This window comes from Styela clava, chromosome 7 (assembly GCF_964204865.1).
Source record: "Styela clava chromosome 7, kaStyClav1.hap1.2, whole genome shotgun sequence".
Taxonomy (NCBI): domain Eukaryota; kingdom Metazoa; phylum Chordata; class Ascidiacea; order Stolidobranchia; family Styelidae; genus Styela; species Styela clava.
This window is the reverse complement of record NC_135256.1, coordinates 6,295,823-6,309,824: the sequence shown is the minus strand read 5'-3', so window position 1 is coordinate 6,309,824 and position 14,002 is coordinate 6,295,823. Positions and strand designations below refer to the sequence as shown.

The 14,002-nt window shown below is 37.4% G+C and overlaps 1 protein-coding gene across 1 annotated transcript; it reads left to right on the top strand.

The window, feature by feature from the left end:
- The first annotated feature begins 711 nt into the window (after positions 1-711).
- LOC120328129 (protein unc-93 homolog A-like) lies at positions 712-9,840 on the top strand. The gene is made up of 8 exons (XM_039394535.2): positions 712-890; positions 985-1,179; positions 1,727-1,902; positions 2,339-2,497; positions 3,165-3,315; positions 3,469-3,671; positions 4,072-4,306; positions 9,062-9,840. The coding sequence occupies exons 1-8, from the start codon at positions 794-796 to the stop codon at positions 9,265-9,267; spliced, it is 1,422 nt and encodes a 473-aa protein (XP_039250469.2). The 5' UTR covers positions 712-793; the 3' UTR covers positions 9,268-9,840.
- The last annotated feature ends 4,162 nt before the right edge of the window (positions 9,841-14,002 follow it).

The window sequence follows — 14,002 nt, the reverse complement described above, 5'->3', positions numbered from 1 at the left end:
CTTTAAGGCAGCTACACACGACTGCTAGTTAGTTAGGTGTAGATTAGGTAAATACTTGTTCTTTTAATCACGTTCGCGTCTTTCTATAGCCATAATCAGGGATGTGCAAACTGCGACCCCTAATAATGCCGTAAGATCAAAATGAAAAAATTGTGCCTGCATCTACAAGAAAGGCTATCTTAAAAAAAAGTGCGGCCCGCGGCCTCAACCCAGTTGCTTGTATCTGGCCTTGGTTGCACACCCCTGGCCTAAAAGAATAATGGTGGAGTACGTGAAGTTATAAGTGAAGTTTGGTAAATACGATATTGTGTTGTATGAAAGTATAAGGTGCTTTTAACAATTTATGCGCCTGACAATTTAAAACCAACCAATGAAGATTTTTGGGTGCTCCCGCAGTATGTGCACCAAAATGGAGCACAAACTGAACATAGTATTGTACCGGGTTAGGGTTATCAGGTTGTGCGACATCTTGGTGCACATACTTCTGGAGCGCCGATTTTTGTTTGTGCAATATATTTGTCACCACTGAAACACATCGGTTCCAAATTAAATTAAACGCGGTAGTTCTTTGTATTGACCGTAAACTCCTCGAATCTGATTAAATCATTCCATTGATATTGTTATGTTAGTGTTGCTCATGTTGGTGTGTTGTTCTGGTATAAATTTGTGATTTTCCCTATTTCATTTGTGCATATTTCAGGTTCAAATTTGCAATTTTTTTACCCAGTTTTCGCGGTTAAATGAGTTCTGTTATAATCATCAGTTTGAAAAAGGTTTTCTACGAAAATACAGAATGAAGAAAAACAACTCCGGTAAAAGAGAATTTGGAAGTGAACGAAACTTTCATCCATGTGCATTCGGCTTTGCCATGGCTGTTGGAGCAGATCACGGTGAGTGATGTTCGGAAATTTCATATTTCTGTACATTTTCTACATATCTATTACGGTACTAAAGAATAATGATATTATCATAAATATTGTTCAGCCCTGGCTGCTTTACAGAGCAGTATGAATGTTAAAGGTGGAATCGGCACAAACTCTCTTCTTGTCAAAGATACAGCTGCAATCATCGGAAGCCTGATTGTCGTCCCTGTTGTACTTCAAAAATATGGACAGAAATTTTCTCTGATTATTGGAGTAATACTCAATATTTTACTAATTTTGGCAAATTTTTACCCAGGTAGGTTAAATGATAATGGAGAACTGCCTTCCAATTTGAAATCCTTGTCGGAACTTGAATCAAAGAAAAAACGTAGTTTTATTAATTAATATCAATTCACCATAAAACTCCTCATTACAAAAGAGCGAGAAAGATTTATCATTTCGTCAACTAGAAAACGAGCATTGCAAAAATAAAAAGTGTACAACATACGCAAAGTTATTTGGTATAGACTGGGGGAGCGATACGACTATCAGATAATTGAGAAAGAAAAATAAGCAAGAATTCAGTTCAACCGGGTGCAATATTGAGGTCTGGATCGTCTGACTAACCTGAATGATTGTAGGTACTCCTGAAGTATGCGCACCAAGATGTCGCACAACCTGAACCCTAAGCTGACACACAACCTGAGTTCAGGTTGTGCGCCATCTTGGTGTGCATACTTCAGGAGGTCCTTATTTTATTTAACACTGAGGTACCAGTGCAAATTCGGCTATGAAAATCCTGTGGTCCGTTCAATAAAAATGTATCAGTATATTTATATATATATATATATCGTTTCGTTCAGTTTGGTACACAATGTATTCTACGGCATTCTTTGCTGGCATAGGAATGTCATGTGCATGGGTGGGATCTTCCGTGATGATTCAGAGTATTGCGTCCAATGTTGATATGAATCAGGACGTCGATTCTTCTTCACAAAAGTACTTTGGGATGTTTCTTGCGATATTGTCGCTGGCTCAAGTAGGTTTTTTCAAAATTTTGTCTCCAGATTTATGTGTATGAAACAACTGAAACTTACTACGTCTGTATACTATTAACCAATCAATATAAGACCTTGGTATACAGCCAAGATTAAGACTCCGTTAATATTTAGATATCGATAGTTGATATCTATAACGGAGAAAGTCATTTGCACTAAAACATTTCTCGCGGAGTTAGTTAAGCGAAAGAATTTAGATGAATATCAATATTACTATAGGAAAATGATTAGAAATTTTTTGTAAATCTAATCAGTTAAAAGATTTCCCGCATACGTAAAAATACTTTACCGGAATTCGACGAATTACTTTATAAAATTCATTTACAGTACTTCTTTGCAGTTTCACGGCCAACAGAAAAGTGTAATTTCATTTCTAATTCTTTTTTTTTTTAACATTTTGGGTCACTTATACACCAGGTATTCGTTAATATTTTGACCGAACTGATACTTGGCTGGAATAGCATTGCACGATACATTGGCAATTTTGTTGAGGGGGACTCGAATTACAGCAGCGTATTTGCTTCTTATAATTTAACGTCTGATAACCTGTTGACATGTGGCGCAGGGGATTGCCCGGTGAGTAATCTCATCGTTTTTTTTTTAATTCTTCAGGCGTTTCCATGGAATGACCATATTTCCCAATCACACGAATGTATTATATTCGTATAATTATCCTTGTGCGATTGTTTCAAACTTCAACTTTGATATTTATTTTTCGTTGTGTTTGCTATTAACGTTTTACCTTGTCGACAAAACCAAATGTGTTTACTACTAGTTTCACATATGTTGTTTTCATCTAGGATTCTAGACGAATATATTTCAATGCTTTTTTAGTAATTGCGATTTTTCCTATTATTTTATAATGTATTGTAAATGGTACTCCCGTAGTGTGTGTACCAGGTTAGGGTTAGGCCATAATTTTATTCCGATTTTCCTTATTTAAGTTCTATTACGATTTCGAGGACTGTCTGTGTTAGCCAAGTGAATATCCCCCTGTCCATAGGTTTCAGTCCCTTCACACAACTTGATGTAAAGTAGGCGAACAAAACTAGTTACCTCCATATTGGTACACACACTTCTGAAGCGCCTTGTAAATTTTAGTTCTTATTGTAAACAACAGTGTAAAAACTCACACAGTCGTGTTTAACGCGTTACTAGACGGTCGGTTTTACAATTCAGGATAGCAATGGATAATTTTCCATAATGACACTTGGACGTGGCATTGATTCAAACAATTTTCTAGATTAAGTACTCATTTCATCAGACGTCTGGCAAATTTTCCGTGCTTATACCGGATCAAACATTGCTACGAGTTCTACTTGTTGTATATGTCTTAATGCAGATGGGAGGAGTTGCTATTCATTACTTCTTTATCAAAGAAACGAATGAACAAGGTAAATATCAAAATTTAACATCAAAATTTGGTTTTAGTTCGGTTGTGGCAGCATCAGGCGGCCAGATTGAATAACCCAACGGGCCTTAGATTGCCCATGTCACATGTAAACTCATTTCACGTCAGCAAGAATTTCGTTTTTCATTTTCAATAGAGATTAGCCCATTGGATTCAACGCCTCTACTAGCAGAGAAAAAGAGCGATTTCATGACCAGTATCAAAAAAAAATTGAAATATGCCACTTCTTTGCAAGAACTTTTGACTTGTCCTGTAAAGTTGCTATTCGGTATAACAATGGCGTATATTTGGACGGAACACAACAGGGCATTTGTGTCTTGCGTTGTTGGAGTCGATAAGGTTTGTGATAATGTTTTTCTCCAAATTTTTGAAGTGAGACGCCCTTTCACCCTTTCAAAATTTGTCACATAAAATAATTTTTGACGTGCACTTATTTAATGCAAAGTGATACGGAATCCGGCGCTCCGGAACTGTGTGTACCAATATGCAGGTAACTAATTTTGTTCGCCTACTTCACCTCAAGTTGTGTAAATGGACTGGAACCAAATGGACTGGAACCTATGAAACCACTTGGCTAACACAGACAGTCCCCGAACTCGTAGTAGAACTAAAATAGGGAAAATCGGAATACAGTACACTTATGGTCTAACCCTAACCTGTTACACACACTATGGGAGTACCCTGAATCCTACAAATTTTGTAGTGACTGAGTAAATAATCTTTTATGCATCAATATCAGGTTAGAATATGTACTGCTATCATCAATATAATGTCTTTCGCCACATCTCTACTTATTTCGAAAAATTCGAAGAAAATAGGATTACCAGTTTTATTTACCGTGGGATTGGTTTACGACTTGATCAACTATACTTGTTCGTTGTTATGGAGACCAACAGTTTCTACTAAATTCGTTTCATACATCTTGTCGGTTACTTTTGGAATTACACACGGCATCAGACGTAACATCTCATTCTGTAAGTACAACTTCATATTTGTGCCCGATCCACGACGAAGAAGGGTCTTAATTAATCCTTTCTCCTGGCCAGGTCGAAATCAAAACACCTCAACATAAAAATTCGCAATTGACTGGTAAGTTAGTTGCGAATGAGTTCTACACAACAAGACTTTGGCAAATCGATCTATATGTGTCTCTTGATCAGGGACGGGCCAAACTTTTCTGCTGCCCGGGGCGAGTTTCTGATAATATTGCCCATTGTCCCCATTACTTCAAAAATACTCTGGGGGCTAACCAAATTATAAATGCTGTTATACATAAGAATAAATTAAATAAAGGTCAAGTAAGAGTGAAAGGTTTGTGTTGTTAAATACATCATCAAACTAAGCAATGAACTCACAATATAAGATCGAACTCATTTATTAACAAAATACAAGTCACTCATTTTATGCCCAATCGCTACTTTCCTATCAACAAATGTCTGAACGACAGCCTCTTTCATCTCGCTCGTCAGGAATTACTTTTCGATGCAAATCATGCAATCACATCGAGGACCTCAAATATGTTTTTTTCTGTTTCAGAAAGATCTTTTGCCACAAGCAATTGTGTAGCCAATTGTGAGTAATGAACAATATGCAATGCCCAAAGTTGGAAAAAACATCCCAGTCAATCTCAACCAATGAAGCAAGGAAATCTTTACCACATTTTGGAAATCTTTGTTTCCACTTCGGAAAAGCGACGTAACAGTAAACGTTTTAGCAGCCGCACAGACAGATTTTCTCGCATGGTTATAATCATTACCTCGTTTTCGCATGATATTTGTTAGTTTTGTGATTCGGAAATTTTAGTCTCCTTATTGCAGTAATCAAAAATTAGTCTAGAATAGCTGTGATAAACCTGAAAGCAAAAATAAGCCTTCTTCCTCCTTTCCCATCACCAACTGTGAGGAATATGTAGCATTCAATATATTTAAGTTTATTCCCAATCCCAATGGGGTCGCTTGGGTCCGCAAATGCCCGGAACAATAGTCGCGTACGTGTGATGCGTTTATAAACTACAGCTTTATAAACCTCTAATTATAATTATACATAGTTATAGTATACAGCAGGGCTTCCCAAACTTTTGAGCTCGCGGCCCCTTTTGATATATTAAAATTTTTCGCGGCCCTTGTTCAAGTTAATTATGCTAAACAGTTTGAAATATGCATTTTTGATATTTTACCGACACAGCTAATTCCCAGCTTTTAGTAGGCCTACTCAATAACAAAAACAAGCACATATTTACTCAGATTAAAGTTACTCAATTATTCAATGTAATGGGTGCGAATGCTTTTTGCTGCATAGCAAGTTCAGCCGTGGCGCAATGTTTGTTTATGCAGGCCTAATAATGAATTTCGATGTCTGCCGACCGACAACCTGGTTCTGATCCGGAATTGTTCACTCTTATTGATCAAACTTAGCATAAAGCAGCGGTTTGCAGCGGCACCAAATCATCAAGGAAAAAACTAATGGCGCACCTCCACGAAAAATATGCTGTCGCAAAATAAAACACAAGTTGGTCATCGTTAAAATGGATTTTATGCCTTTTGAGGTTTTTAAACATGTAGGCCTAAAGAATAAAGGCAAAATGTTAACCTTTCTTTCTTAACTCCGCCTAGTTTTCCTTTAAAATGCTTAAAACTCACTCATGTTCGATAAACTCGGTTCAGCAATTGAATAAACTGCGGCCAACGAAATTGCAGCATTAGGGTTTACCTGCTACGTAACAGAAAGTAAATAATATTGAACGGTAAAATGAATTTGATTTATATACACATCATTTGCTTTAATGAGAAACAATAAAACATTTAGAATAAATAAAATATGTAATATGTTTCGAGGCGCACTAGCAAATCGCCATCCGGAACCGCTAGCTTAGCGATTAAAGTCGGCATTGTTATGCAAGCACGCATATATATTGGGTCTAACGATCAGAATATGCATTGTTATGCAAGCGCGATGATTCTACCGGTTTCCCCCAAAATAAGTCCAAGCCGGAATTTTAAAAATGTTTTCAATACAACCGCTGGCATTGAAAAAAAACTTCGTCGATAGCGCAATTTGTTTACCTAATCCCGTGGAAGTTTCAATTCTGCTAGGGCGTCGCAAAATTTCCTGATGATGTTATAATTAATGAAAATTCGGTTTTCTGTAGATAACGATTGTTTTCCCTGATTCAAAAAGCGTTTCGCACGTCATCTCCTTTGCGATTTCGTATTTATATAAAGCAGGCTTTTTTACCATGGCCCAATAAATGTGATTCCACTGACTGTTGTTAGGTTTTGTTCGATAGAAAGAAATCTACGTTTCAAATGGTTAATAATCTATATGTAGCAGCTATTTTAAATGAAAACGTGCTATTAAATTGGTATCATATTTCGGTATTCATATTTTGTATATTAGAAAAATCTCGTTATTCTCCACACCCCCCAAAAATGAGCCCCGGTGTTCGAAAGAAAATTGGAGACAATGTCTTATTTTTGGGAAAACACGGTATGATGATGTATATTCACTCGGAATCGTGAAATTATCGTTTTACACTATTTTTAATAATTGTATTTCAAATGAAGAGTGAAAAAGTGCAATAGATATAGTACTTTGTGTGAAATTGGTGTTCTCTTCGCGGGCCCTAGAATTCGTTTCGCGGCCCCTTCCAGGGCTACGGGCCTTAGTTTGGGAAGCTCTGGTATACAGTAACTGTTTTCATACTTATTAGCTAGCCTACTACATATTCAAATGCATTGTTTCGTAGCAATGCTAAGTTAGCAGCATCATGTGTGGAATTGCTCGATAAGTAATTTTTTTAACAGCTTTAAACCACAGTCAGTTTTAAAAGGGCTTGTTTTAAATCAATTTTTTTCTGTATCTTTTGTATTCATCATTGAAATACCTTGAAAGTACGCCACGGACCTCCTGAAGTATGCGCACCAAGATGGCGCACAACCTGAACTCAGGTTGTGTACCAGGTTAGAGTTCAGGCTATGCGACATCTTGGTGCGCATACTTCAGGAGTACCTACGTCACAACATATTTTTGTGGCAGCTGCCGACGGTGTCGTAATAATAATTTCAAAAGTGTAAGAAAATGTTCTTGCTTTGACTTTCATCGCGTAAATTTATCGCCAAGTTAGTACCTGCACCAAAGTCATAAGATTTTAACAGGAATGTTTATCAGAGAGACGCTTTGTGTAAGAAAGGCAAGAAAGAGTATGAAGCATAGCGGCAACATACGTAGATTCGAATCAGTGCCGGATTCACGCGACGATTTGAAATGAATAATAGTTCAAAATTGATTGTTAAGTCCTTCGAAGTTTGGCGCACGATGTTTGACGCATTAAACCTCGAATTGATGATATGTGTGTTCTGAACACAGAGCCTATAATTCTCATTAGGCGGAATATGGACAATTACGGCTGTTTTATTGGACACGTCAGTGGACATAACGATCGTTTTGCATTTTATGCTGGCACTCTTCTACTTTTTGTTCTTCGACACGTTTTTAAAAAGTCGCTTTTCTCTTTGATTACTGAACCAATCTCTTGAGAATTTTCAGTGCTTAAAGATTAAATTTTTGCTAGAAAGCTATTGCTTTTATTTATCTCAAATATTCCAGTGAGCTGCATGGGATTCGTTTTTTTGTGTGTGCTATGATGTCATTCAAAGTTGCCACCAGGTGGCGCCACGTGTCTCTATATTTGAGCGTAGCTCTCTTGTATGTTTTATACAATTTTGTGCAAGAAAATTGCTACTGTTAATAGTAGTCTCAAAATCGATATTCAATTTCAAAGTATAGTATTTTCCACAAAATTATATGTTCACTTAAATGCTTGGGCCGCAAGAAATTCAATAATGATTGCGCCAAAATATATTTTGCAGACCACTATGCTAAACTTTTCTACTTTCAAATAACAGATAACAGGGTTTAATATTTTCATTAAAAAAATTGTTTGACACATATAAACTAGTTTAAGCCGCTAACTCGCGAAACCACCCTTAAAATGAGCACCAAAAATGTTGTAATTGTAAAATACAATAAGAATTTTTCTGGGGTCAAGGGGCGGAGAAACATCCATTGTTGACTGACTATCGCCACAGTCAGTCGTACAAGACTCTACAGCAAGGGTGGGCAACTTCTCTAGTCGGCGGGCCAGATGTGGGAGAAATGAAGTCCTCGGCGAGCCGGATTATTACAAAAAATACTTCGGTATCCAATCTTTGTTAAATGCTCGACACTCTCTGTCAACTTTACGTTTCTTGGCATATTTTATGGTTAATAAAATCTAATATTAATATAAAATGTAATTTCTAAAATCTATTTATATTTAGGATTTAAATATAACTGATAACAGTAGTGGGGAATGTTTACAACGTTCTCTGCTTTGACCTTATATTGTTTGTTTAACAAGTGCGCTAACGCAATTGTTTGTTCACTAAGGCAATTGTTTATTTCACCAACTCGCACTGACAGTGTGGTGAGAGGAGAGCGATCAGCAACTTTCAGGAATGATGCGTCGGACCACATTACAGAGTGTGGTTGGATACAGTCAGCGGGCCGGTCAAAATCTCGTCGCGGGCCGTATGTTGCCCACCCCTGCTCTACAGCTTGGCTCTGCTGCTCCCTACAACGTGCTGCCCGGGGCGGTCGTTCCTTTCGCCCCCTCTGGGCACGCCACTGCTCTTGATGTTCAACAAATAAACAAACGGTGTGAATTTAACGATTTATTCATTTATTTTCAGTGGTAACGGCAGCTCATTCGCAGGACAACGACACTGGATTTACCCTACAACTGCTATTGCTAGCACTAGGGGGAGTTATCAATACTGCCTGGAGTATTCCGCTTTGTGTCAGTGTGAAAATATACATCAATATATCCTTGACCGTATTCGCTACTTTCTGCTGGTCGATTGCAAAGGTTCTTCTAAACAGAGATAAACAGACATGAACGAGTACTAGTACAATCACGAAATACGGAGAAAGGAATTCTACAACGGGAAAACACCAAGACACCCTTATATGATATCATTTTCTTTTACAAAAAAGACGATATGGCGAATTCGATTTATTTTTCCGGTGTCTTGCAAAGAACTATTCCCCTGATGTCAACGATGCTGGAGTGACCGAGTTGGTGTATGTTGCAGAATGAAATTTCTGGTCGACATTTCACCCAAAGACATCTTTCAACCTCTGCCTTATTAATATATTCGAGACCTAATATAACCAATTACTTATGCAATACAATTAAATTATGCACAAAGCAAAAATACTACAATCACGAAGCCAGAGGATTTAACCTAAACCCTGTGTTTCAATTTATAGGTTAATTTATGGTTGACAAGGTTTATGGATTCCCGTGTTTAATTAGTACCCTGTAAATTTGGACACGCTTCGTGATTTCACATTGTCAATCTCTTCTGTGACATAACAAAGTGACTTAAATATACCCGCAATGTCGGTACTGTTAAATCTTTCATCATTCCGAAGTGAAAATCATCATATCATAGCAACCGAAAATACAACTTACCAGTGATTTCCCTACACCCCCCCTATAGGGGGTGAACACCCCCCCTAAAATTTCAAACACCCCCCCTAATTTTGAGGTGCGATTCCACACTGAGGGGTTCTAAACCGCAGTCTGCGGGCCAATTACGGCCCGCGTAACGATTGTAAATGGCCCGTCGAACTTGAGTGAAATAGTTTAACCCTTCGTGTGGTACCTTTTGAGTTTTAGATACCGTCTATTGTTACATCATTATCAGTTTAAGCACGTTTATTTCATAACAATTGAATTATTCCGGTATCTTATGTATAGGTATGGGTATTATGATTACACACTGCAGTATTTTAGGTATCAGCCATATATTAAGAAAGCTTAAAGATGTCACAAAACGAAAACTAGGCACTGAAAACAGACGTTTTTTAGATGGATGACAGCGTTTTTATTTCTTTATTGAAAAGAATCAAACTTCAGCGATTTGTCTTCTTACATAATATTTCAGTTCTGAAGGAATACAACATTATGTGACATTATGATCAGTTGACGAGCGTATTTCAAAATTTGATTCATACAAAAGTCAAACAAACATGTTCAAAAAAAGTAGAAATGTGTAACAAAACAAGCCATAAGTAGCCATTCATACAATGCCAGATGAGCAAGTAACTTCATTAGTCACTATCAGTTGCAAATTACTTGTTGAAACGTAGTAGTATATATTTACGGTTAAAAGCCGTGCTTGTTATCTATTCCCCGAGAATTCTATCAGCTAAATATTATAATTATTGATTTTATTACATAACAAACTGTGATGCTAGGTGTATCTAAAATCAAGCTTAGAGCCTATTTTGGTGCCTATTTCTCAAGATTTTCTCAGGGCGCTTAAGCGCGCCCTGAACCCCAGCCGTGTCGTCCCGCACTTTTCCTAGCTCCCCTTTTCTGGCCCTACAATTTCATTCTGCTGTGGATTTTGGCTCGCCGTCAATAAACTCGGGCCCCCCCCTCCCCCTATACATCGTTTCTTGAATACATACCATTTTTTTAAGAATACAAATAGTCTAGTTTTATCTCTAATAGCAAATTATTTACCACCCCCTAAATTTTGAAACACCCCCCCTAAAGAGAAAAGCTGGGGAACATACTGCAACTTACAACGGGAAAAGACATTTGTGTGGCTCAGTAGATCAACTGATGGCTCAAAATCAACACATAGTAAACTGCGCCGATGCACATTTTTGCGTTCTTTTCTAATTTTCGGCGCAGACCTTATTTTGGAGCTCACATGGCCTTCGATTCCGCGCAACTAAGCAAGCTCTCAGAGCAGTGGTTCTCAACCTTTTTTTTCGTGGCTCATTTTTGTTGCCCAAAAATTCTTGTGGCCCATCAACCTTTTATTGCAAGGGGAAAACTACAAGAAAAATCAAGATCTTTCTGCGAAAATGAACACTTAAACGTTTATAATTAAAACAGGAATTACCTCTTAGTAGCAGAAAACAGCATCGTCATTGATTGCTGCTACAATCAAAATTACCTATTGTGACATAAATAAAACTAGCATTTTTTAATAGCACTGTGGCCTACCTCAAAATCTTTCTGTGACTCAGCAGTGGGCCATGGCCCCGTGGTTGAGAACCAGTGTCTTAGAAGCAACGTTGCTCCGGGGTAGTCTTATGTCATACATTACGAAATGATTGCCAGGTGTCAATTTTATGCTTAGTAGGTTATTATTACCAATATGGATGTTTCCCCGATAAATTCTCCCTATACTTTACTTTTGCAAATTTTTTATATACTCATTTTGAGAGTGCTTTGGAGAGTTGGCCCTCACAAACTGGTTTACATGTCTAAAACCATCATTTTTATAATTAAAAATTCCAACGACGTCCCTCCTACAGGTACTGATAGTCAATTTTAGTTTAGTCTATCGCAGCTTATTCGGAACAAATTTTTGATTACTGCGACTAAACTAAAGCTCCTAGGAAGTCATAATGACAATTAAATTATTCTATGGAAATAATGAAAACTGACTAGTACCACGAAAGCCGCGAAAACGGGCCAATGTTTGACTGATCATTCTTTGATATCTGTCTGAGGGACTGCATAAATTGTCATTTTTACGTCATCGTAGACTTTTTGCTGATTGCATAGTGTTAGGGAAATAAACAAGGTGTTAAGAAACATCCGTGCTTAAAAGTTCTTCAGATAAGTGTAATTTGATTTATTGTTTTAGTTATTTTCTGGCATACTTCTGCGGCTGTTCTTCGACTCATTGTCAAAAGGACGAGGTATTACTGCAGCTACAACCAGTAAGTCGATTTGACATAATAGGAAATGTTACTCTACGCCCAATTGATCCCACTATGAATGATAGTTCAAAATTGAATGTCGAGGCCCCCTTGTACTTGATGCAAATTTGTTAATCCGTCCCTGGTTGTAGACGATACATAGCGACGATCTATGTGTTAGCATAGATTTCATCATCGTGGTTCGGTAGCAACTAAAACATTTCTACAGATCAAAATATTTGTTTGATAAAGCATGAGGATATCTCACTCAAGTATTATTTTCCTTGGTGTGTTGTTGTCTATCTACTCAGATCTTCGGGTTCATAGTATATATTCCGATTAACCCACGGAATTGCGAATCTTCTAATACATGGGGCAAACATGGTGCGTGCTGTATAATTTTACCGCCTGTTTCATTATTTTGTGTATATTTCTGAATTTTCACTTACGATGTCCTAATAAGAAAGGCATATCTGCATATTTTAAACGACACCTGGCACTCTGTTTGTGAAATACTTCTTTGCCCAGTTTGTTCTCATTCAATCTCAATTTCTAGTAGAGTTGACTCCAAATGGATTTCTACAGAAAGTCATTAGATCGATTCGAGTGCAGAAAAACACGAGATGAATTTTACCAGTTATTTCCGTACCCCCCCCCCCCCCCCTTCAAAATTTTAATTCTTAACGTAAATAAAATTGTATTTGAATATCCAGAAAGTGGCTCATATTCCGGTTAAGATAATCAGTCAAATACATAACACATAGATTCAAATAGTTTCATTACCAATAACAAAATATCCACCACGCCCTAAATTTGAAAACACCTAAAATGAAAATCTGGGGAATATACTGGCTTGTACGTACTATCAACTATGTTCGAGTGCATGACCAGGAAAAATAAACGAATGTTAAAATACAATTTCACAATTGTACAACCAGGAAAAATAAACGAATGTTACAATACAATTTCATTTCGATCTTTCGTCTACAACACAGAAAACGAATAAAAAACACAGACATGAGGGTACTCCCGAAGTATGTAAACCAAGATGGGGGACACCGGAACGTAGTATGTGTACCAGGTTAGGGTTAGGCCATAATTTTATTCCAATTTTACGTATTTTAGTTCTATTACGAGTTCGGGGACAAGCATACCACGTTCCGGTGTCCGCCATCTTAGTTCACATACTTCGGGAGTACCGACCGACAAGGGCGACGGAAAGATCGGGAAAAACTTAGAAAAAGATTTATAGCGAACGCTATAACCAGCGTTTAAGCACAAGACTATATCCTATGGGTTCCTTGAGCATATCGCATGTTTTATTTGAGTTCCGAAGGTTGAAAACCACTTATTTGTGAAAGATAATAGTAGCATGTAATGACGCCTAACACTTCCTCGTCGTAGAATTCATTTCTTTGTATTTCATAATCCTACAGGCATTCTTCATGGTTGTTTATCTCTGTTTAAGAGAACCTTTGCAATCGACCAGCATAAAGTAGCGGTTACGGTCAAAGATATATTGATGTATATTTTCACACTGACACAAAGCGGAATACTCCAGGCACTATTGATAACTACCCCTATCGCATGCATCAGCAATTGCAAGGTAAATCCAGTGTCCTTATCTGGTGAATGAGCTGCCGTTACCACTGCAAATAAGTGAATAAATCATAAGTTTTGATTGGTTAGTTTTATGCGAGTTTATGTTTTATTCTCGAAATCAAATACAGCTGTTGCATAGCAATATTTCAAATATACTCCCAAACTTAGAAATATGGGCGCTGCAGAAGTGTGTGTACCAATATGGAGGTAACTAATTTTGTTCGCCTACTTTACATAAGTTGTGTAAAGGGATTAAAGCCTGTGGCTAGAGGATATATTCACTTGGATAACACAGACAG

Coding starts and splice junctions, on each gene's coding strand:
- LOC120328129 (XM_039394535.2), top strand. CDS start 794: ATGAAGAAAAACAACTCCGGTAAAAGAGAATTTGGAAGTGAACGAAAC. Junction 891..984: donor GGCTGTTGGAGCAGATCACG/GTGAGTGATGTT, acceptor AATATTGTTCAG/CCCTGGCTGCTTTACAGAGC. Junction 4,307..9,061: donor CAGACGTAACATCTCATTCT/GTAAGTACAACT, acceptor ATTTATTTTCAG/TGGTAACGGCAGCTCATTCG.